Source organism: Elephas maximus, chromosome 4, assembly GCF_024166365.1.
Source record: "Elephas maximus indicus isolate mEleMax1 chromosome 4, mEleMax1 primary haplotype, whole genome shotgun sequence".
Lineage (NCBI taxonomy): Eukaryota > Metazoa > Chordata > Mammalia > Proboscidea > Elephantidae > Elephas > Elephas maximus.
Window position 1 is genome coordinate 90,179,088 of NC_064822.1, and position 24,413 is coordinate 90,203,500.

The 24,413-nt window shown below is 40.5% G+C and overlaps 1 protein-coding gene across 3 annotated transcripts in view; it reads right to left on the reverse strand.

The window, feature by feature from the left end:
- AMN1 (antagonist of mitotic exit network 1 homolog) overlaps positions 1–24,020 on the reverse strand; it is a 59,588-nt gene extending 35,568 nt beyond the window's left edge. The window contains exons 1-2 of one of the 3 annotated variants that reach the window (XM_049882794.1): positions 23,886–24,019; positions 3,448–3,580 (exon numbers count right to left, since the gene is read on the reverse strand). In XM_049882794.1, coding sequence (XP_049738751.1) covers positions 3,448–3,580; positions 23,886–23,923 — 171 coding nt within the window. In that variant the 5' untranslated portion in view covers positions 23,924–24,019. Of the gene's footprint in view, positions 1–3,447; positions 3,581–23,885 lie in introns of all 3 variants that reach the window. The other 2 variants (XM_049882796.1, XM_049882795.1) reach the window with 2 other exon arrangements.
- Positions 24,021–24,413: the final 393 nt, after the last annotated feature.

Consider the following 24,413-nt stretch of genomic DNA (forward strand, 5'->3'; position numbering starts at 1 on the left):
TATGCTGGGAAGGACAACTTGAAGAGGAATAGCGTTGCATTCATCGTCAAAAAAGAACATTTCAAGATCTATCCTGAAGTACAACGCTGTCAGTGATAGGATAATATCCGTACACCTACAAGGAAGATCAGTTAATATGACTATTGTTCAAATTTACGCACCAACCACCAAGGCCAAAGTGAAGAAACTGAAGATTTTTACCCACTTCTCCAGTCTGAAATTGATCGAACATGCAGTCAGGATGCACTGATAATTACTAGTGATTGGAATGTGAAAGTTGGAAACAAAGAAGAAGGACTGGTAGCTGGTTTGGCCTTGGTGATAGAAATGATGCTGGAGATCACATGATAGAATTTTGCAAGACCAGTAACTTCTTCATTGCAAATACCTTTTTTTTCACCAACATAAACGGCAACTATACACGTGGACCTCGCCAGATGGAATACACAGGAATCAGTCGACTACATCTGTGGACAGAGACGATGGAACAAGGCCAGGGGCTGACTGTGGATCAGACCATCAATTGTTCATATGCAAGTTCAAGCTGAAACTGAAGAAAATTAGAGCAAGCCCACAAGACCCAAAGTACAACTTTAAGTATATACCACCTGAATTTAGAGACCATCTCATGAATAGATTTGATGCACTGAACACTAATGACCAAAGGCCAGATGAGTTGTGGAAGGACATCATACATGAAGAAAGCAAAAGGTCATTAATAAGACAGGAAAGAAAGAAAAGACCAAAATGGTTGCCACGAGAGACTCTGAAACTTACTCTTCAACATCAAGTAGCTAAAGCCAAAGGAAGAAATGATGAATTCAAAGAGCTGAACAGAAGATTTCGAAGGGTGGCTGAAGAAGACAAAGTATTAAAATGACATGTGCAAACACGTGGAGATAGAAAACCAAAAGGGAAGAACGCTCTCAGCATTTCTCAAGCTGAAAGAACTGAAGACACAATTCAAGCCTGGAGCTGCAAAACTGAAGGATTCTATGGGGAAAATATTAAACAACACAGGAAGCATCAAAAGAAGATCGAAGGAATACACAGTCACTATATCAAAAAGAATTGGTCAATGTTCAACCATTTCAGGAGGTAGCATATGATCAGGAACCAATGGTACTGAAGGAAGAGGTCCAAGCTGCACTGAAGGCATTGGCAAAAAAGAAGGCTCCAGGAACTGATGAAATACCAGTTGAGGAGTTTCAACAAACAGATGCAGCACTGAAGTGCTCACTCGTCTATGACAAGAAATTTGGAAGACAGCTACCTGGCCAACTGATTGGAAGAGATCAATATTTATGCCTATTCCCAAGAAAGCTGATCCAACCAAATGCAGAAATTATTGAACAATATCATTAACATCACATGTAAGTAAAATTTTGCTGAATATCATTCAAAAGTGGCTGCAGCAGTACATCAACAGGGAACTGCCAGAAATTCAAGCCGATTCAGAAGAGGATATGGAACCAGGGATTACATTGCTGATGTCAGATGGATCCTGGCTAAAAGCAGAGAATACCAGAAAGATGTTTACCTGTGTTTTACTGACTATGCAAAGGCATTTGACTGTGTGGATCATAACAAATTATGGAAAACATTGCAAAGAATGAGAATTCCAAAACACTTAATTGTGCTCATAAGGAACCTGTACACAGATCAAAAAGCAGTCACTCAAACACAGCAAGGGGATACTGCATGATTTAAAGTCAGGAAAGGTGTGCATCAGGGTTGTATCCTTTCACCATACCTACTCAATCTGTATACTGAGCAAATAATCCGAGAAACTGGACTATATGAAGAAGAATGCCACATCAGGATTGGGGGAAAACTCATTAACAACCTGCATTACGGAGATGACACAACTTTGTTTGCTGAAAGTGAAGAGGGCATGAAGCACTTACTGATGAAGATCAAAGACCACAGTCTTCAAAGACCACAGCCTTCAGTACGGATTATACCTCAATATAAAGAAAACAAAAATCCTCACAACTGGACCAATAAGCAACATTATGATCAACAGAGAAAAGACCGAAGTTGTCAAGGATTTCGTTTTATTTGGATCCACAATCAACAGCCATGGAAGGAGCAGTCAAGAAATCAAAATAGCATTCAGCATATTTGCTGCAAAAGACCTCTTTAAACTATTGGAAAGCAAAGATGTCACCTATGACTAAGGCGTGCCTGACCCAAGCCATGGTGTTTTCAATCACCTCACATGCATGTGAAAGCTGAACAATGAATAAAGAAGACCAAAGAAGAATCGATGCCTTTGAATTGTGGTGTTGTGAAGAATACTGACTGCCAAAAGAACGAACAAATCTGTCTTGGAAGAAGTACAACCAGAATGCTCTTTAGAATCAAGAATGGCGAGACTATGTCTCACATACTTTGGACACGTTATCAGGAGGGATCAGTCTCCAGAGAAGGACATCAAAGTAGAGGGTCAGCGAAAAAGAGGAAAACCCTCAACAAGACGGACTGACACGGTGGCATCAACAATGAGGTCAAGCGTAGCAAGGATTGTGAGGATGGTGCAGGATCAGGCAGTGTTTCTGTTGTACATAGGGTGCTATGAGTCGGAACTGACTCAATGGCACCTAACAAGGATAACAGTACAAACAAACCCAAAACCAAATGTACTGCCATAGATTCTGACTCACAGCATCCCCATGGGGTTTCCAAGGCTGTAAGTCTCTACAGAAGCAGACTGCCATATCTTTCTCCCACAGAGCCGCTGGTGGTTTCGAACTGTTGACCTCTGCTTAGTAGTCCATTCCTTTAAGCACCATATCACCAGGGCTCAGGACAAACAGACCCACAATTATTGAATGTTTACTTGAGACCAAGAAATAGCAGATTCATTTCCAAGCATTCTGAACTTTAGATCACTCTTGAGTTCTTTTCCTAGGGGTATTTTTCTTTGTTTTTTTTTTTTCCAAAATAGATGGGGCGAGTTTGGAACGGTGATTTTTAACTGGTGATCGTTATCCATTAATGGTTACAAAATCAGCTTTCATCAAGTATTGTGATCAACATTTTTTTTTAATTAAATAAGACATGTAGTAAAGTAACAGAGAAAATATCAAAGTGTGCAGCACACAGTACTGTTGCACGCATGTGTGGCTTGTGTATGGGACCGTGATGTAATATGTATTTCTTACTGTAGGTATTAAGCAAAAAGTTCTAATTTTTTTAAAGATGGGGTGTTGGTACCATGAAGACAAGGAAAATAATTCAAAGAATGGTGGGAGAAGCTTTTTTTTTTTTTTAGGAACTATTGCATATGGACTTTTTGGTTATCTGGAGGGAAAAATAAACTGATCCTTTACTACATTTAAAAATGATTACTAATCCTACTATATACCATGGCTTCAAAAATCTGAAACCATATCCAAACAGTAAAATCTAACATGTTTGGTTTAAAGTTATACATTCTCTTACCTCACTGATATTTGAATCTGTTATCCGCCCCTGCATGCTCATTATTTTGATCAGTCTGTCTTTTATGTTGGGAGGCAAAGGCTTAATGTCTGTGATATATCTGGAAATATTCTTCATGAAGCACCAAAGGCATCTGAAATAAAAATACAATAAAGTAGATTACATTGTACTGATTCCTAACACTTACTCCAATGCTTATTAACATTTAGCCCTTACATAAGACAAGGTGTATATTTTATATTAATATTTACAACTTCAGCTCTGCAAGATTCAAAAGCCTAGTCGGTACTCAGTAATCAAGATGCTCTTCCTCTAGGCTGGGTGCACGCATGTGTTAGAATCTCTCTCACCGTCTCCCTAGCTACTAATGGACACAAACTAATGTGTGTGCTTTAGTGGGAGATGATTGCCCCCTGAAGAAACTGAGAACTCTGTTAAGCTATCTCAGTGGGGTAAAGGGGGAAAGAATGCTCCTGATGCCAGTAAATTTAGAATAGCCATTGAGAGATGGTTGCCCACCCTCAACTGGGGCAATGAATAATGTCCATTACCAGAGGGGGCCTTCCTCTTTTATTACCCCCTTTTAACTTTTTATTACCCCTTTCATTGCCCCTTTCCCTTACTTGATCTCTCTACACGTTATTTGTCCTGTTAGTATATTAACGTGGGGAGAGAGGGGCACCAGCATTCCTCTTCCATGGTGCTAAGTGGGGCTTGTACGCTTGCGATCATAAGATCACACCCTGGGACTGGAGCTTAACTTCAGGGAATTTGGTTGTTGAGGATGTTTGCTGTTCAACTCATCTCTGTTCGATTTATTCGGTGAGTGATAAACACCTGTTGACCACGCCACTAGAACAGTGTTGGGTCTGTGCTCTGCTTCACAGTCTTCACTAAGAACTTATGAATACAGAGTGTTGCACTACACATTTTCCTCCAGCATACTTCATTTATTAAAATGAAATTTTAAATGACAACAAAAAAAAGTGTTTCTCCTAAGGCAATCTTTCTAAGAAACAGTTACCACTATGATTTCAGTCATATATTCCTAAATAAACATAAAAGTGTAGCTCACTAATTTAAAAGCTTCTCTCTAATCCTACCAATTTATTTTTACTATTTTCCTTAAAATTTATGTGAGTAATGAGATCATCAGAGAAAGCACTATAACCACAAGGATTACTCAAACAGTACAAATCATAGAGAGACCAAGCTAAGCAAGTGCCAGGATAGTATAGGCATAATGTAGAGTAGGCAGAGAAGGCAACAACCAAGAAGCAATTTAGGGATTGTTAAAACCCATCTGGAAACCTGGTGGCACAGTGGTTAAGTGCTTGCCTGCTAACCGAAAAGTCTGCAGTTCAAACCCACCAGCTGCTTTTCAGGAGAAAAATGTGGCAGTTTGCTTTCATAAAGATTACAGCCTTGGTAAGCCCATGGGCAGTTCTATTCTGTCCTATAGGGCTGCTATGAGTTGGAATTGACTTGAAGGCAATGCACATCTAGCCAACGTATCTCATATGGGACCTGAAATTCCAACTATCTGAGAAACTCATCCTTTAAACAACAACAACAAAAATTAATTTCTGTATATAAATACCCCCAATTATACAAGACTTTACATTCATGAATAAAACTCATCATATACTTATATTTTTTAGTGCAATCTTTATTTTTCCTTTTCCTTTTTTGGTTACCTCCATCTTTCCCTCTCTTATCCCCTCTTCCCATTAGTGTATATTCTAACCTGTTGTTGTGTGCCGTTGAATCAATTACAATGCATAGTGGCCCTATAGGACGGAATAGAGCTGCCCCATAGGGTCTCATAGGCTGTAACCTTTATGGGAGCAGATCGCCAGGACTATTCTCTTGTAGAGCCACTGGTGGGTTTGAACTGCACACTTTTCAGTTTGCAGCAGAGCACTTAACCATTGTGCCACCAGGAATCCCATACTAACCTAGCGTATATTATTTCTTATTTTTCTCTGTGTTTATAAATACACATATAAGTACATATATGTACAGGGTCACAGGGTCATTATTTTATAAAAAGTTACCATAGTATATTTTGGTATACTTTTCTGCCTCTTCTTTCATCCAATGGTACCTTATGGAAATCCATCAAAGGCAGTAATTTTCATTCTAATTCTCCTTTAATGGCTTCATAATATTTCACAGTGTGGATGATTTAGTCATTCTGTTGACGAGCATTACCACTGTTTCTAGGGTATATAACTGTATGCCGAAAGACTGTTTTCCGGAAAGTCTGTAATACTCCACATTTCAGCAAAGCTGAAGCATACCTCCTCTCATCCCTCCACATACCTCCAGCAATATTCCATGTAGTTAAGAGATTTTTGGCCACCATTTTATTATTTGTCTAATTTTATTGATAATTGTGAGAAAGTATAATCTCTTGAAAAATTGTTAAGGTTGTCTGGTGGCCAAGAACATGAATGATTTTGCATATGTTCTACAAATATTCAGAGACTATACATTCTCTATTTGAGAGATATAATGTTCTTTGTCTCCATATGCATGTGTGTACACAAATCTCTCCATGTAAGTTTATGTGTGTATACACAAATATATTTTATGTATAATTTTCTTATTGATTGTTGTTGTTAGGTGTTGTCGAGTTTGCTCCCACTCATGAGACATTATAGGACAGAGTATAACTGCCCCATAAGGTTTCCAAGGAGCAGCTGGTAGATTTGAACTGCTGACTTTTTCGTTAGCACCCAAGCTCTTAACCACTACACAACTAAAGCTCTGCTTGCTTATTGATAAAAAAATATTTATTTATTTATAATAGTATTACTTAATTCCTCTATGTTCTTTTTTTTCTAGTGAATCTGTAGAATTCATAGTTTACAATACTTGTACTGTTAAATTAAGTTTTCCTCTCCTTTTACTACTTTTTGCTAGTTTTCCTAAGAAAATATTTTTAAAAATACAGGGAAAAAAACCCATGTACTCACTACCTAGAGTTTTAAAAAGTTACTATTTTATCTTATTTTTGTCAGATATTCCTTCTTAAGACATAAAGCATTACAGATAGTTAAAATCTCCTTTGTATACCATCTCTCCCTCTGTAAAGGTAACTACTACCATGAAGTTTTTTAATACTTCCTGTCCATGATATTATTATACATTGAATACTAATGTATATATCTGCTGTAGATTGAATTATGTCCCTCAAAAATATGTGTTACAAATCCTAACCTTTTGCCTGAGGTTATAATCCCATTTTGAAACGGGTTGGCTTTCTCATGTCAATGAGGCAGGATTAGTGGAGGGTGTACATTGAGTCAATCTCTTTTGAGATATAAAAGAGATTAAATAAGCAAGCAGAGCAGAGATGGAGTTAGATGCCAAGACACATGGAAATCTCCAAGGAATCAGGAAGCAGAAGCAGAAGAGACAAAGGCCATTTTCCAGAGTCCACAGAGAAAGAGAGCCTTTCCCTTGAGCCGGCACTCTGAATTCGAACTTCTAGCCTCCTAAACTGTGAGAAAATAAATTTCTGTTTGTTAAAACCATCCAGTTGTGGTATTCCTGTTATAACAGTGCTAGATAACTAAAACAGAATTTGGTACTGGAAGAGTGGGGTACTGCTCTAACAGACGCCTAAAACATGGAAGCAGTTTTGGAATTGGGTAATGGGTAGAGGCTAGAAGAGTTTTAAGGTGCCTAATAGTGCACAATGGTTAAGAGCTATGCTGCTAACCAAAAGGTTGGCAGTTTGAATCCACCAGCTGCTCCTTGGAAACCCTATGGGGCCATTCTACTCTGTCCTATAAGGTTGCTATGAATCCAAATTGACTCAACAGCAACAAGTTTTGTTTTGTTTTGTTTTGTTTTAATAGTAAAAGCCTATGTTGCCTTGAAGAAACTGCTGGTCAAATTATGGATATCAAAGGCCATTCTGGTGAGGGCTCAGAAGGCAGTGAGGAGAGCTATGCAGAAAGTCTCTATTGTCTTAGAGAATATATATGGTGCCTGCGACAAAATGTTGCTGGAAATGTGGATGTTAAATGTGCTTCTGGTGAGGCTTTCAGAGAAAATGAAGAACATGTGATTGGACAATGGAAGAAAGGTGATCCTTTTTATGCAGTGGCAAAGAACTTATCTAAATTATGTTCAAATCTTTGGTGGAAGATAGAACTTATAAGTGATGAACCTGGATATCTCGCTGATGAGATTTCTAAGCAAGATCTTAAAGGGCTCATGTGGTTTCTCCTTGCCACTTATAGTAAAATTCGAGAGGATCGAGATGGGCTTAAAAATGAACTTGCAAAACGAAAACAGAACTTAAAGATTTGGAAAATTCTGTTGTACAAACTAAAGACCAAAAACCCATTGCTGGCGAGTCGATTCCGACTCACAGTGACCCTACAGGGCAGAGTAGAACTGCCCCATAGAGTTTCCAAGGAGTGCCAGGTGGATTCAAACTGCCGACCTTTTGGTTAGCAGCCATAGCACTTAACCACTACACCACCAGGGTTTCCAAACCAAGGACATGTGTCCTATAATGTTCATCAAAGATGTGGCTACACAATCTTTTATTAGAGATTAAGCCTGTGACTGATGGATCTAAGCAACTACCACAGCAGAAAAACTATCAGCTCAGACTGAAGAAGGCAGAGAAAGAAAAAAGGAAAGGATGCTGTCAACCTCTGGGAATTCTATAGGCAGGAAACAGTCCAAAGGAGCTACACCTCTTGTCCTCCAAGAAAAGAAAAGGACCATTCCTGGAGCAGCTCAGAGATCAGCAGAACTGTTGGAAGGAGCAGGTGGAGCAGCCTTTTTGTTTTCAAAGGGTGAGGCCATGGTCTCCTGGATCTCAAAGGATGGGGCCACAGCCTCCTAAGTATCAAAGAATCAGATCTTGGCCAACTCTGTTCTGGAGTGTGGGGCTGACGTTAAGGTGTGCCAGGGGGATGGGGCTGCCACCCAAAGCTGAGGGGTTAAAGATACCATGCCCAAGGGGCAGAAGAATGGGACAGAAGAATGGGGCTGAGGGGGTAGGGTTGCCACTCAGATGGACTAAGGAATGGGGCAGCCTAAAGCCGAGGGAGCAGAGTTGCCATCCCAAAGGGCCTGGATGACGGAGCTGAAGCCCAGGGCTGAGGGACCTCCACCCAGAATCCAGAGGGCATGGCCAATACCCAAAGTGTAGAGGGCAGGGTCACTGCCCAGATGGTCTCAGAGAAGAAGAGGTTATTTTCAAGCTTTGAGAACTAATACAATTTGTTCTGCTGGGTTTTGGACTTGCTATTTTCCCTCCAATTTCTCCTATTTGTAACAGAAGTGTCTACCATATGCCTGTTCCACTATTGTACTTTAGAAACATATTCTAGATTTCACAGGCTCACAGATGAAGAGGAATTTTGCCCCAGAATGGGAAAAAGCCTAAAATCTCACCTATATTTATTTAGGTGATTCAGAAGATGAGATTTTGGATTTGGACTGGATTTAAAACTTTTAGGATGATGTGATGGGGTGAATGTGTTTTGCAGCTGAGGACATGAATTTTGGGGGCCAAAGGGTGGAATATTATGGATTGAATTGTTTCCTCAAAATATGTGCTGTAAATCCTACCCCTATGCTTCAGGTTTGGAAACCCTAGTGACATAGTGGTTAAGTGCTATGGCTACTAACCAAAAGGTCAGCAGTTTGAATCCACCAGGCGCTCCTTGGAAACCATGGGACAGTTCTACTCTGTCCTACGGGGTCGTTATGAGTGGGAATCAACTCAAGGGCAAGGGGTTTGGTTTGGGTGTTCTATGCCTGTGGATATAATCCCATTTTGGAATGGGTTGTCTTTGTTATGTTAATGAAGCAGGGTTAGTGTAGAGTGTATCTTATTGATATGTGGGAGTTCCTTGCATATTCTAGATAGAAGCCATCTATTGGTTATACGTGTTCTCCCATTCTGTTGATTGCCTTTTTACTCCCTTAATCTTTTGCCAATGAGAAATACATTTTTATGTAGTCCAATTTATTGGTGTTTTTTGATATAGCAAGCAGTTTTTGCTCACTGTTTATGAACTCTCTCTGTCTGAAGTTCATGGGAGTATTTTGCTATGTTTTCTTAAGGAAAATTTGGTCTTTCACTTTTTGATTTAAAATAACCAGGAACTGATTTTTGTGTATGTGAAGTTGTGTGGGATTGTATAGCATCGAGGGAGTCTTACTCAATTTTAATAAAGTTCAATGTGCCAATTTTTTTGTCTGAAAATCTTTGCCTTTTGATTGCATTATTTATTTGAACATTTTATTGTACTTTAGGTGAAGGTTTACAGAGCAAATTAGTTTCCCATTTAATAATTTATGTATAAATTGTTCTGTAACATTGGTTGCAATCCCCGCAATGCATCAGCACTCTCCCCATTACCACCCTGAGTTCCCCGTTTCCGTTTGCCTGATTTCCTGCCCCTTCCTGCTTTCTCATCTTTGCCTTTGGGCAGATGTTGTCCTTTTGGTTTCATATAGATTGTTGTTCTAAGGAGCACTTTCCTCATGGGTGTTATTGTTTATATTATAGGCATGTCTATTATTTTGCATGGAGTCCTGGTTGCTCAGTGGTTAAGGGCTCAGCTGCTAACCAAAAGGTTGGCAGTTCAAATCCACCAGCTGCTTCTTGGAAAAGTTATGGGGCAGTTCTACTCTGTCGCATAGGGTCTCTGTGAGTCGGAATTGACTCAATGGCAATGGGTTTGGTTTTGGGTTTTGTCTCTTATTTAGGTGAGAGGTGATTTCCAGGAGTAGCTTCAGTTCCAGGTTAGAAGGGTATCTAAGGACCACAGTCTCAGAAGTTCCAAATCTGGTCTTTTTTTATGAATTCGAGTTTTGCTCTACATTGTTTTCCCACTCTGACCAGGACCTTCTATTGTGATCCTGGTCAGAGCAGTCAGTAGTGGTAGCCAGGCAACATTTAGTTCTTCTGGTCTCAGGCTTGTACAGATGATGGTTCTTGTGGTTCATTAGGCCTTTGGACTAATTGCTTCCTTGAATCTTTGGTTTTCCTTACTCTCCTTTGCTCTGGATGGAAAGAAACCAAGAGTTGCATCTTAGGTGGCTGCTCACAAGCTTTTAAGATCCCAGACACTACTCACCAAAGTAGGACGTAGAACATTGTCTTTATGAACTATGTATGGCAATTAGCCTAGATGTCCTCTGAGACTACAGTCCTTAGCCTCTGGTGATTGGATTACTTATTCCATTCACATTTAATTTTATTACTTACAGATAGATTTACATCTGTCATTTTATTTTTTGTTTTCTATGTCTTTTTTATTCCTCTATTTCTTCTTTGGCACCCTGGTGGTGCAGTGGTTAAGAGCTCGGCTGCTAACCAAAAGGTCGGCAGTTCGAATCTACCAGCTGCTCATTGGAAACCCTATGGGGGCAATTCTACTCTGTCCCATAGGGTCGTTATTATAAGTTGTAATCAACTTAACAGCAATGGGATTCCTCCTTTACTGCTTTCTTTTATGTTGAGTTTTTACTAATGTCACATCTTAATTCCTTTAATGATATTGTCACTATATATTTTGGATTGTCTTAATGGTTGCTTTAGGGCTTACTATATACATCTTTTTTTTTCAATTGTGGTAAATACATACATAACAAATTGCCGTTTCAACATTCTTCATGGGTACAATTCAGTGATACTAGTTACATTTATCATGTTATTCGAGCATTACCATTATCTGTTTCTAAATTTTCCCGTTACCCTTAAGAGCTCAGTCCCCTAAGCAGTAAAGTTCCCCTTTCCCACCTCCCTCCCACCCCACCATTTACATCTTACTTTATTAAAATCTACTTCAAATTTATATTAATTCCAGCGAATTATAGAAATGTTACTACTATATAGCTTGTAAAAATGGTGGGGTTGGGGTTTGACCTTCTCTAATTTCCAAAGGGGGAAAAAGAATAAAGATCAACAGCCCGAAGCTAATTTCTATGAAGGGGAGGTCAGACATGCCTCCTATCTCCACCATCTTTGCCATTCTGACACCAACTGTCCCTCTTCACAGCACTCTCTACTTATTTGTTGGGTTCAGTAATTCATTGCAATGGCCACACAGAACTCACAGACAGTACTCATGATTATGGGGTTTATCAAGGAAGTAACAGGTAACAATTCTGGTTGACGAACGCTCAGGATACAGCTCTTCCATCAGGACAGCCTCTTCCCAGTCGTGTTCACAGGTAGGCCTCTGCCTGGCTCTCAACCTCTGCCCTGCTCAGGCAAGTTTTCAAAGTTATTTTAGCTCTGCCCATAAATGCCTACAGGCATTCCACTTTACCAGCAAGCCTCCTGCCCAAAGGCACTCAGCTTTCTTACTCTGTGGGCCAGGAAACTCCTGCCGGTCTTCCGGCCAGCCTCTCTGTCCCTGCTTGTCGTCATCTTCAGTGTTGCTGCTTTCTTTCTCTCCTTTGGTCACCTGGTTCCAGGAGCTTCTCAATGCAGGGATCCTGGGTCCAAAGGCCATGCTCCACACTTGGCTCTCCTTCCTTGGAGGTGGTGGGATCCTCTCTTTTCCAACTCTGGGATGGTTCATTTTAAGCCCAGCGGGATGGCAAACCTGACCAATCCCCTTGGTGGGGCACGATAACCTTATATGTACACCCTCACCCAATCACTTGGGTGAGAGTTATAAGATCATGGTGAGAAAGGCCACACAAAAGTGATCCATGGCACTGCATAGCTCTATTCCTTTTTACCTGCTTTTGGTGACTTTTTTTTTTTTAATGACCGTACTTATTTGGGGGAAAAAAAAAATTTATTTTGGACTGGAGAAAATTTAACCCCCTCCCCCGTAACTTTTAGTTGAGTGGGTAATAAAACGAAATTTGCTCTCTCAAGTTTTACATTGTCTTGTTAATACATATTTTGTTTCAAAAGGACGACAGCCATTAAGCCTCCTGGGTATTTCTGAATTGTGCTGTGTACGTGTGTATAAGAGAGCTCAAACGGCTTGTCTTTTTACAGCATTTGGTTGTTTTTTGCTTTGTTAGACGAAATATTAGCAATGTATCCTTTCTGCATTCCCTGCCATCATATTAAGGTCCAAAATCTTCATCAAACATCTGGTTTTAAAACCCTTGAAAGAAGATGGTAGAAGAAGAAAAAGCTCTTGTACAAATCGTCCATTCCACACATGTGGGGCCTGTGCTATAACTTTTTCCCCATAACACTAAATATTCACTCTAAGTAGCTGACCTTTAAATTCTATTCGTATTAGAGGATCAAAACATGGAAAGGAGGCACATATATTTACCCTTTTCCTAAGGCAGGCCTCATTTTGAAATTTTAGTTGTCACCTAATAAAATTTCATTCTGTTCCCTATGTCCTTTCCAAATCTTGAGAAATAAAGCCCTGAAACTCTTGCCCTGGGATAATCTTTAAACCTAAAACCAAAAATATCCCTTGAAGTCTTCTTAAAACCAACAATAGTTTAACTAGTAAAAATGTCTGCCCTGAGCGTTATACTCTTTTAAGAACTACTTATATGGGTTCAAAGTGACATCAACTCAAAAAATTAGACAGGAACCTTAAGGGGCAGTGAGTTAATGTTAATGGGGGAGGAACAACTCAGAAAGGGAGGGTGAGAATGGTTGCACAACGAAGAATGTAATCAATGTCACTGAATTGTATATGTAGAAATAGTTGAATTGGTATATGTTTTGCCGTGTACATTCTCAACAACAACAAAATAAATTTAAAAGAAATCTTGACAAATACTAAAGTCCTCTTATTAGAGCCATCTGTGTTTCTCAGATCCGTTGTATGTGTTGAGTGGGCTTCCGTATAGAGTAGACTAGAGGGTATGAGCAGACAGGAGGATCTAGTGAGACTCTAAGGTACTTTCCTCTACATCCATTGGCAGGTTGTACCCCTGGTTCTCTCCAGGGCAGATGATCCAATGAATCCTGACTTCTTGTTCAAACAGCTTGTCAGTGAGGAGAAAGACACACCCATGCCTTCATTATTGAAAACTGGTCGGCTCTTGAGTATGACTAAATTGCATGGAAACATACCCCTCTTTGTCTAAATAAATATTGCGCTATTTCTTCTAAAAGTGTCTCTCCTCATTTCTTTCTAAGACACACCAATTTCTCCAGTTTCAAGGATGGAATGGGTCCTTCTAGTTACTGTTAGGGGCTACTTTAAGTGTAAAGTTAATCCTTATCCAGTAGTTTCACAGTACTTGTTACTTCAGACATCAGTTTGGGCAGCTTAAGTGCTTCCATCAGTGCTTCAATTCTTGACACAACAGGGTGGAACTATCAATGAGGTCATGTAAGCTGCTAAAATAACAAGTTTGTAAGACAAAGTTGTTATGTATTTCCCGTTTTTGGGGACCTGTGCAATGTTTTCTACTAAGTCTGAAATGCGGACTCTGAAGGAATAATGATATACAAGTTATCTGGGTACACAATAGTCTGAAAGACATTTCCCCTGGTAATACAAATACATATAACAAAGAGAAGGAGAGTGCTTCCCTTACACAGTCTAAATTGGATCTGAATATTCTGTTACAAAGGAAGGAGTACTTTCAATAGGATATCTACATACTAAGAGGTAGTGTGGCAGTTAATTCCAGTGCAAGACTGAATCCAGCTTTTTGTATTGTGGAAAAAAACTCATGCTTTTTCAGGGAAATTAGATACTCTTTACTGTTGTTGTTAGGTGCAGGCAAATTGATTTTGACTCACAGTGAGCCCATATGTGACAGGGTAGAACTGGCCCACAGGGTTTTCTTGGCTGTAATCCTTACCGAAACAGATCACCAAGTTTCTTCCCATAGAGCTGCTGAGTGGGTTCAAACCACCAACCTTTCTGTTAGCAGCACAGTGATTAACCTTTTGTGCCACTAGGGCTCCTGTATACTTTACTAGTTTACTGAATTAAAAAAAAATGGAAGATCACCTGTTTAAAAGTTTTTTTTGCAAAGAACTTCTAATTGACAGATTTTGAAATAAATCTGAATTGAACATACTGTGAATTCAACACCCAGATGAGATTTTGTCATACCATTACCTTGACATGGATTTGATACCCAACCTCAAAATAATCCTATAAAAAAATTGCTTCAAAGCCCCTTTGAAACCACAATAGTGCAGCAAAACCACAAGCAAACAATTGCCTGTTAACCTGTTATTTCAAAATAGACTGAGAAGCCAACAGAAATTTTTTTGTGCATTTTAAAAAAACAAACAGCAAATTGAAATAGCAAATCTGCACAGCACTGTCCCTTCACAGAGGGCAAGAACCTATCTGTGCATCATGCTGGAAACTGTGCTTCAGGATCTGGTGGATGTGGAAATAAAGGTCTTGGCAGAATTCAGGTGCCTGGAGGCAGACTGAGAGGTATTCAGGCTGGAGCCTGCCATGATCTGGTTTAAGCTGCCTTCTGGCCCACTTCCTCTGTCCAGGCTGTTGATACTGCTGCTGCTCCCACCACTATCACTGCTTGAAGACTCTTTGTCCCCGGAATCTTTTTTTTTTAAATAATATTTTATTTTGTTTTTGGTGAAAGTTTATACAGCAAGTTAGGTTCCCATATGACAATTTTCACACAAATTGTTCAGTGACATTAGTTACAATTTTCACAATGTGTCAACATTCTCTTTGTGCTCTGGTTGTTCCATTTCCAGTACTCTAGTTCCCCTGCCCCTTTATCTTCTCATCTTTGTTATAGGGTAAATGTCGACCTTTTGGTCTCATACAGATGGTTTTTTTTTTTTTTTTTTAGCACAGCACAGTTATTACGGGTAATATCCTTTATTTTACGTGCTACTCTGTTCTTTTGCTAAAAGGTGATCTCAGGGTATAATTTTGGTTCAAGGTTTAAAGAGTGTCTCAGGGTGACAGTCTCAGGGAGCCCTCTGGTGCGAATTGGTTAGTCCAGTTAGTCTGGACTTTTTTTGAAGAATTTGAGTTTTGTTCTATATTTTTCTGCCATTCTATTCAGGACCATCTATTGTGACCCTGGTCAGAACGGTCAGCAGTGGTAGCTGGGTACCATCTAGTTTTTTTTGGTTTCAGGGTAGATATCAGCCTTGCAGACGTATTTCTTCTCTGAGATTTTCATTACCTTCTTACTCTTTTGCTCCTGATGAGTAGAGGCCAATAACTGTATTGTACAGGGCTGCTCGCAAGCTTTGAAGGCCCCAGACACTACTCACTTCACTGCGATGCAGAACACAAACTTTGCAAACTATGTTATGCCAGCTGACTGAGTTGAAACACAAGACTATGGCCCTAAGCTTTCAGACCTAGAAAATCAATCTCAGAAGGTGTTTGGCTATCTCTGAGGAGTATCTGGAGTTGTGTCTTCAAGGAATACATATGTCTCCTGTCCCAGAAATCTTGAAAGAGTTTCTACTGTTCCATTTGGTCTAGGGAGGAGGGGGAGACACTGTTGTCCTCTTCATTGCTGTTACTTCTCCTTTTTCTAGGGCAGAGGCTCTCACTCATGGCAGCTGGTAGAGGGGAGCAATGGGGGCGCCACTCCCTTTTTGGTACTTTTCTGATATTCGTATTACATCTATTTATGTTACAAGCACAACTATCAAATTCAGAGAGTCTGGGTGGTGCAAAGACTTCCCAGGGTGAACTTTTTGTCAGTAGCCGAGTTCTTAGCCACTGTACCACCAGTCCTAGATTAGGGGTCAGCAAACTACGACCCATGGCCAAATCTGGACAGCTGCCTGTTTTTGTCGATGAAGTTTTATTGAAACACAGCTATGCCCATTTCTTTAAGTATTATCTATGGCTGCCTTTGCCCTAAAACGGCAAAGTTGAGTGATTGTGGCAGAGATTGTGTGGCCCACAAAATGAAAATATTTACTATCTGGCCCTTCACAAAAGTTTGCCAACCCTTATCCTAGATAATGAATATAAGGGCCAACTGGTTGAGTACATTGCTCACCAAGTTCCCATACAGTGGACCATGATAGTCAGGGTAGAAAATGGGATGCTTCTCTATAAATTTTGTTAAAATGCCCTTGCTTCTCTTACACTTGACCTCTGTAAGTAGGGAATGATTGGAGAAAAAGCAAAATTACAGGTAGTAGTATGGGACATAAGGAGCTCTGGTGGCAAAGTGGTTAAGTGCTCAGCTGCTAACTGAAAGGTCAGCGATTCAAACCCATCAGCTCCTCCATGGAAGAAACATGTGGCAATCTACTTCCGCAAAGATTACAGCCTTGGAAATACTATGGGGCAGTTCTACTCTGGCCTCTAGGGTTGCTGTGAGTCGGAACTGACTTGATGTCAATGGGGCAGTAAAGGGCCTACCGATAATGTGATCATGACGGATAGCAAGAACCCCAGAACTTGGGGAGAGAACATCTGGGGTTGGGAGGGCAATTAATGCTCCCTTTGTCCAGAACTGTAGCTTAGCAAAAATAATCATAATGGTTCACCTGAGGCAAGCAGAAGCTGCAGCTGGACATCTGACCCACTGTTGATTCTGTCATCCCTGTCCACGTGCTACAAAAATAGAAAAACTCATGTGCATATGACTGGCCTTGAATTATTCTGCCATGCCTGACACCATGAACAGCAGTTCCTGAACATGGACCTCATTTCATTCATGTATAAATACATGGACCAGCACAACCTTGTTTCAATCTAACATACAAATTTATGTTTCTCCTGACACCCAAGTGATCTTGGATTATTCTATGTATGGCAATTAAGGCTGCAACTACTCAGTGACACTGCCCATGTGGCTTAACAAAAACAATGTAATGGTGATCCAAATCAAGCTTAACAATAAATTCCAAAACTGGAGTGATCTGTGACCCTTTAGGTTACATGCTTGTATATAGAGAAGAATATTTCTCATTTGGGGATGAGTGTTGCTTTTTGTCCCATCTACTGTCGCTGTAATTACTGGCAATGATATCTTTTATTTATTTATTTCCTTTAATCTCCATATTCCACTCCCAAATCTTTCCTATTCCCATAGGCAACCATTCTAATGAGTTTAATGGTATCTATTTTTTTTTATAGGTGTATGAGGACTTGTAAAATGTACACGATAGTTTTGTATGCATATTTTTAATTCAACTAAATAGTACTATGTGTCAAAAATATACTTTGGAAAATATTAAAATAAAATAATAATGCTTAAAAACACAGTGAGCATGTGTCAAAGTTTTAACTCATTAATAACAGAAACAGTAAATTGACAAGGCTGGTTCAAAGGAGCACACGAGAAATTTATGTATCATCAGTGAAAGATTTTTTTATTATTAGCTTTTATTGAGCTTCAAGTGAACGTTTACAAATCAAGTCAGTCTGTCACATATAAGTTAATATACACCTTACTCCTTACTCTCACTTGCTCTCCCCCTAATGAGTCAGCCCTTCCAGTCTCTCCTTTCCTGAAAACTTTGCCAGCCTCCAACTCTCTCTATCCTCCCATCCCCCCTCCAGACAGGAAATGCCAACACAGTCTCAAGTGTCCACCTGATATAATTAGCTCACTCTTCATCAGCATCTCTCTCCTACCCACTGTCCAGTCCCTTTCATGTCTGATGAATTGTCTTCGGGGATGGTTCCCGTCCTGTGCCAACAGAAGGTTTGGGGACCATGACTGCCGGGATTCCTCTAGTCACAGCCAGACCATTAAGTATGGTCTTTTTGTGAGAATTTGGGGTCTGCATCCCACTGATCTCCTGCTCCCTCAGGGGTTCTCTGTTGTGCTCCCTGTCAGGGCAGTCATCGATTGTGGCCGGGCACCAACTAGTTCTTCTGGACTCAGGATAATGTAGGTCTCTGGTTCATGTGGCCCTTTCTGTCACTTGGGCTCTTAGTTGTCGTGTGACCTTGGTGTTCTTCATTCTCCTTTGATCCAGGTGGGTTGAGACCAATTGATGCATCTTAGATGGCTGCTTGTTAGCATTTAAGACCCCAGACACCACATTTCAGAGTGGGATGCAGAATGTTTTCATAATAGAATTATTTTGCCAATTGACTTAGAAGTCCCCTTAAACCATGGTTCCCAAACCCCCGCCCTTGCTCCGCTGACCTTTGAAGTATTCAGTTTATCCCAGAAACTTCTTTGCTTTTGATCCAGTCCAGCTGAGCCGACCTTCCGTGTATTGAGTGTTGTCCTTCCCTTCACCTAAAGCAGTTCTTATCTGCTAATTAATCAGTAAAAAACCCTCTCCCTCCCTCCCTCCATCCCCCTCCTCGTAACCACAAAAGTATGTGTTCTTCTCAGTTTATACTATTTCTCAAGATCTTATAATAGAGGTCTTATACAATATTTGTCCTTTTGCCTCTGACTGATTTCGCTCAGCATAATGCCTTCCAGGTTCCTCCATGTTATGAAATGTTTCAGAGATTCGTCACTGTTCTTTATCGATGCATAGTATTCCATTGTGTGAATATACCACAATTTATTTACCCATTCATCCGTTGATGGACACCTTGGTTGCTTCCAGCTTTTTGCTATTGTAAACAGAGCTGCAATAAACATGGGTGTGCATATATCTGTTTGTGTGAAGGCTCTTGTTTCTCTAGGGTATATTCCAAGGGGTGGGATTTCTGGGTTGTATGGTAGTTCTATTTCTAACTGTTTAAGATAACGTCAGATAGATTTCCAAAGTGGTTGTACCATTTTACATTCCCACCAGCAGTGTATAAGAGTTCCAATCTCTCCGCAGCCTCTCCAACATTTATTATTTTGTGTTTTTTGGATTAATGCCAGCCTTGTTGGAGTGAGATGGAATCTCATCGTGGTTTTAATTTGCATTTCTCTAATGGCTAATGATTGAGAGCATTTTCTCAAGTATCTGTTAGCTGCCTGAATACCTTCTTTAGTGAAGTGTGTGTTCATATCCTTTGCCCACTTCTTGATTGGGTTGTTTGTCTTTTTGTGGTTGAGTTTTGACAGAATCATGTAGATTTTAGAGATCAGGCGCTGGCTGGAGATGTCATAGCTGAAAATTCTTTCCCAGTCTGTAGGCGGTCTTTTTACTCTTTTGGTGAAGTCTTTAGATGAGCATAGGTGTTCGATTTTTAGGAGCTCCCAGTTATCAGGTTTCTCTTTGTCATTTTTGGTAATGTTTTGTATTCTGTTTATGCCTTGTATTAGGGCTCCTAGAAAGGGTTGTCCCTATTTTTTTTTCCATGATCTTTATCGTTTTAGTCTTTATGTTTAGGTCTTTGATCCACTTGGAGTTAGTTTTTGTGCATGGTGTGAGGTATGGGTCCTGTTTCATTTTTTTGCAAATGGATATCCAGTTATGCCAGCACCATTTGTTAAAAAGACTATCTTTTCCCCAATTAAACTGACACTGGGCCTTTGTCAAATATCAGCTGCTCATATGTGGATGGATTTATATCTGGGTTCTCAATTCTGTTCCATTGGTCTATGTGCCTGTTGTACCAGTACCAGGCTGTTTTGACTACCGTGGCTGTATAATAGCTTCTGAAATCAGGTAGAGTGAGGCCTCCCATTTTCTTCTTCTTTTTCAGTACTGCTTTGCTTATCCGAGGCTTCTTTCCCTTCCATATGAAATTGGTGATTTGTTTCTCTATCACCTTAAAAAATGACATTGGAATTTGGATCGGAAGTGCATTGTATGTATAGATGGCTTTTGGTAGAATAGACATTTTTACTATGTTAAGTCTTCCTATCCATGAGCAAGGTATGTTTTTCCTCAGTGAAAGATTTTTAAAAAAATGCTGGAGTAATATTGATAAATTAGATACAAAACTTCTTGCAAAAGCAGTCCTTACAGGGCAGAAAAATAATTTATATTGCAATGGGACAAAATCATTTATTTACTTTTCTACAAATTACAATTTCACTTTACCGAGGTGCAAAATATCTGGGTTGTAATAGACAGTAAATAATAAAGCAAAGTTACACGCCCGTATGTGGAGGAGCAACACCCTAATAAGAATGAGGGTCATCTGATCATCTTTTTGCTTTACTTCCAAGTTTTGGATAATTTTTCTTTTTTAATTTTATTTTGTTGTCGTTGAGAATACATACAGCAAAACATACATCAACCATTTCTACACGTACAATTCCGTGACACTGATTATATTCTTTGAGTTGTGCAACCATTCTCACCCTCCTTTACTGAGTTGTTCTTCCCCTATTAACATAAAGTCACTGCCCCCTAGGTTTCCTATCTAATCTTTTGTGTTGCTGTTGTCACTTTGATCCCATATAGATCTTAAAAGAGCATACTGCTTAAGGCAGACATTTTTTACTAGCTAAGCTAAACTATTGTTTGGTTTTAAGAAGACTTCAGGGGACATGTTTGGTTTAAGTTTTAAAGATTACCTCAGGGCAATAGTTTCAGGGTTCATCGAGCCCTGCTGGCTCCAGAAAGTCTGCAGTCTATGAGAATTTGAAATTCTGTTCTGCTTTTCCCCCTTTTGATCAGGGCTCTTTGGATAATTTTTTCTTAACATGAGTTATTCTGTTTCCTCTTTTTTCACTCAGTGCTATATTTTTAAGTTGTAGCCATGTGAATATGTGTACCTACTCTTTATTTTTCTAATAGCTATATAATACTCCAGAATACCTCTCTCAGTGATGGACACCCCCACTCTCTGACACCAGAAATAACTCTGCAATGAACTCCTTCACACATGTCTCCTAGTTTGGACTCTTTACTTCTTTCCAAGATTTTGCAAGGTTCTTAAGTGTTTCCTCACTCCCAACTTCTCCCTAATCCCTACACATTTCCAAAATCTTTGATAGCTCCCTACACTAAATTAAAACACACTCTCTTCATTTTGGACCCCAAAGCTCTCCAAATATGGCTCTACTCCAATTATCTGGCTTTATGTCTCACTCCTCCACTATTCATACTGTATGCTTCAGTCAAATTGGAATACTACTTTCTGGCTTTCTCAGGTATTTCTAACTTCCCTGCCTGTCAAGCTACCGTACTCATTATTCCACACCTCTTCTCCCCCACTCCACCTTCTTGGATGAATGTCCTCCCATCAGCAAGTGTCTGATTCTACCAATCTTTAAATATAGCCCCCTTCAAAAAGCCTTCTCCTAGTCTTACGTGTTCTTTTTCTTATCAGAAATTTCAAAGCATTTTGTTAATTTCTCTTCAGTGGTATTATTTACCTATATGTATAGTTATTTATATACTTGTCTTATATTAGTCCTATAAGACTGTACCGCCTTTATGCAGCTTTCTACATGCTGCAACCTTCAGATCTTGCACATGCCACATATGCTCTTTAACCACTAGTTAAACTGGATAACAAAGAAAATTGAGCAACTCCACAAATAAAGAAAGATACAAAGACACAAAAGAGTTGGTTCTGGCTGCAGCAGTTCAGAAGATCATTTGTATGGGAAGCTTCAGGAAAGAAACAGGATTTAAGTTGAGCTTTTTTTTTTAGAATAAGGTCAGAACTTAAGTAACATATTCCTTGTTACACTGCTGTTCATGGTAAAAACAAACCAAACCTGTTGCTGTGGAGTTGATTCCAACTCATAGCGACCCTATAGGGCACAGGAGAACTGTCCCATAGTGCTTCTGACCAGCGGGTGGTGAATTTGAACTGCCAGCCTTTTGGTTAGCAGCCGTAGCTCCTAACCACTGTGTCACCTGGACTCCCTGCCCATGGTAGGCATTCAATAATATTGATAACAATTAACATAAATGAATACTTATTATGTGCCAAAGCATTGTTCTATGGGATTTTCATGTAGTGGCTTTTAATCTTCACAACAGCTCAGAAAAGTAGGTAATATTATCATCAGCCCCCATTTACAGATGAGAAGACTGAAACCCAGACATGTTATATCATTTGCTCAAGGTTATATAACTAATAAATGTTAGATGTATAAACAGAACTCAACTAGTCTGTCTTCCTGGCTTGAGCTCTTTAACGATTAGTCTAAACTGCCTTTATTGATAGAAATAAAATCTCATTTGGATCAGGCGTAAAATTTATGACCAGAACTAAAGCAAAATCTTTTTCTCAGGACAATACAAAAGGCTTAGTCCCCACAAAGGGGAACCAACAGATGTCTTCTTTACAAAACTGACTGTGGACTGAGGACCAGAAATTCATGAGATATAATGTAAATGTCAAATCCCCACTGTCTGAGAAAGCCTTCAGTAGATTAAGGCCATTAAATCTTGGTGGCCTAGTGGTTAAGAGCTATGGCTGCTAACCAAAAAGTTGGCAGTTTGAATTCACCAGGCGCTCCTTGGAAACTCTATGGGGCAGTTCTACTCTGTCCTATAGGGTCGCTTTCAGTCGGAATCAACTAGATGGCAGTGGTTTTTTTTTTTTTTTTTTGTATTCTCTTTAAAGTATTTCCCACATGTTAATATTACTGGAAGACGCCCTCTGCAGAAGAAGATGTGGCAATCTGCTTCCATAAAGATTACAGCCTTGGGAACCCTATGGGGCCCTTCTACTCCATCCTATAGGGTTGCTATGAGTCGGAATCGACTCCGCGGCAACAGGTTTTTTTTTTTTTTTTGTCATTATTATTAATATTTATTTCACACTGGAAATGTGCTGGAAGTTGCCGTTACAATGCCAATCTCTTCTCTCCAGAAACGTTCAGTCCAATAATATTATAATATACCCATTACCATCGAGTGGATTCCAACTCATTGCGACCCTGTAGGACAGAGTAAAACTGCCTCATAGAGTTTCCAAGGAGCGGCTGGTGGATCTCAACTGCCAGCCTTTTGGTTAGCAGCCAAACGCTTAACCACTGCGCCACACTTAAATGGGGCTTATCACTTGCCAAGCATCCTTTTTAGGGCTTTACGTGTTAAATTATTTCTCGCTACAACCTCATGAGATAGGTACTATTATTATCCTAATTTTATAGATAAAGGACTCAGGCACTGAGAAAGATTAAGTAACTTATTCATGGTCACACAGCTGGTGAATGGGAGGGCTGGGAGCTGAACCAAGCAATCTCAATCAAGAATCCATATTTTTAGCCACTGTGCTAGATACTGCCTCCAAGAATGACTATTTATCCTAGTTACAGTAACAATAAAGACCAGGGTGGAATTTTGCTGAAGGCTTTTGACAGCCCCATCTAGTGTTTCCTTTTGTTCTGCCAGGGCTTTCAACTCCTGTCAGAAACAGGCCACTGCCAGGAACCAGCAGGGCTACGAGCTGTCAGGTCTGACAGGAGTTCGGACACCCATCTGGTAGCGTCCAGGGCACAGGACGAAGGAACAAGCCTGTCCAGCAGCCCACTTTGCTCAACCGTCCTCAGTGGGGAGACAACAAACCAGGAACCCAAGAATAGAAACACCAGCACGTTCCCGTTAGAGGCCGGGAGGTGGTAAGGGGGCGGGGAAGGAAAGGAGCGAAGGGCCGGGCTCCACGGAGGAGGTGCCGGGGAGGCGCGAAGGGGAGGCGGGGACAGGGTGGACTCACAGATCCAGGAGCTGACTGACCCGCCGCGGGCGAGGCATCGCGGCCACCCTCAGGAGCCTCTTCCGCGGTCCCGGGGCCGCCAGAACCCAGCCAGGGACCGTCCGCTAACTCCCTCCCCCGCGCGAAACGTAGGCTCTCATGACGTCACACGGGTTCTTCCGGTGACGGATGCGCGGCCACGTTCATGACTACCAAGGGAGAGAAGAGGGCCCACCCCCGAGGGGCGGAGCCAATGAGCGATGCGCGGAAGATAAAGTGTAGAGAATCCCTAAACTTGGGTGTAGCCTGACAGGAGTTGTAGTCCTGACCGGGGGGCGTCGGCCCTCGGCTCAGCCCGAGGCAGTTTCTCCGGGATTCCAGTTCTCTGCGGTTCAGTCCCGGACGCCGCGAGTTGGGAACTCCCTGTGCTGTGGGGAGTGCTGAGAGGTTGCTGCTTTACTAAAGGGATGCGATTGATGCTGGGTCATGCGATTGGTGATGAACACCCGAGACTTCCCTGGATGCCCACTCCATTAACATTAAACATCC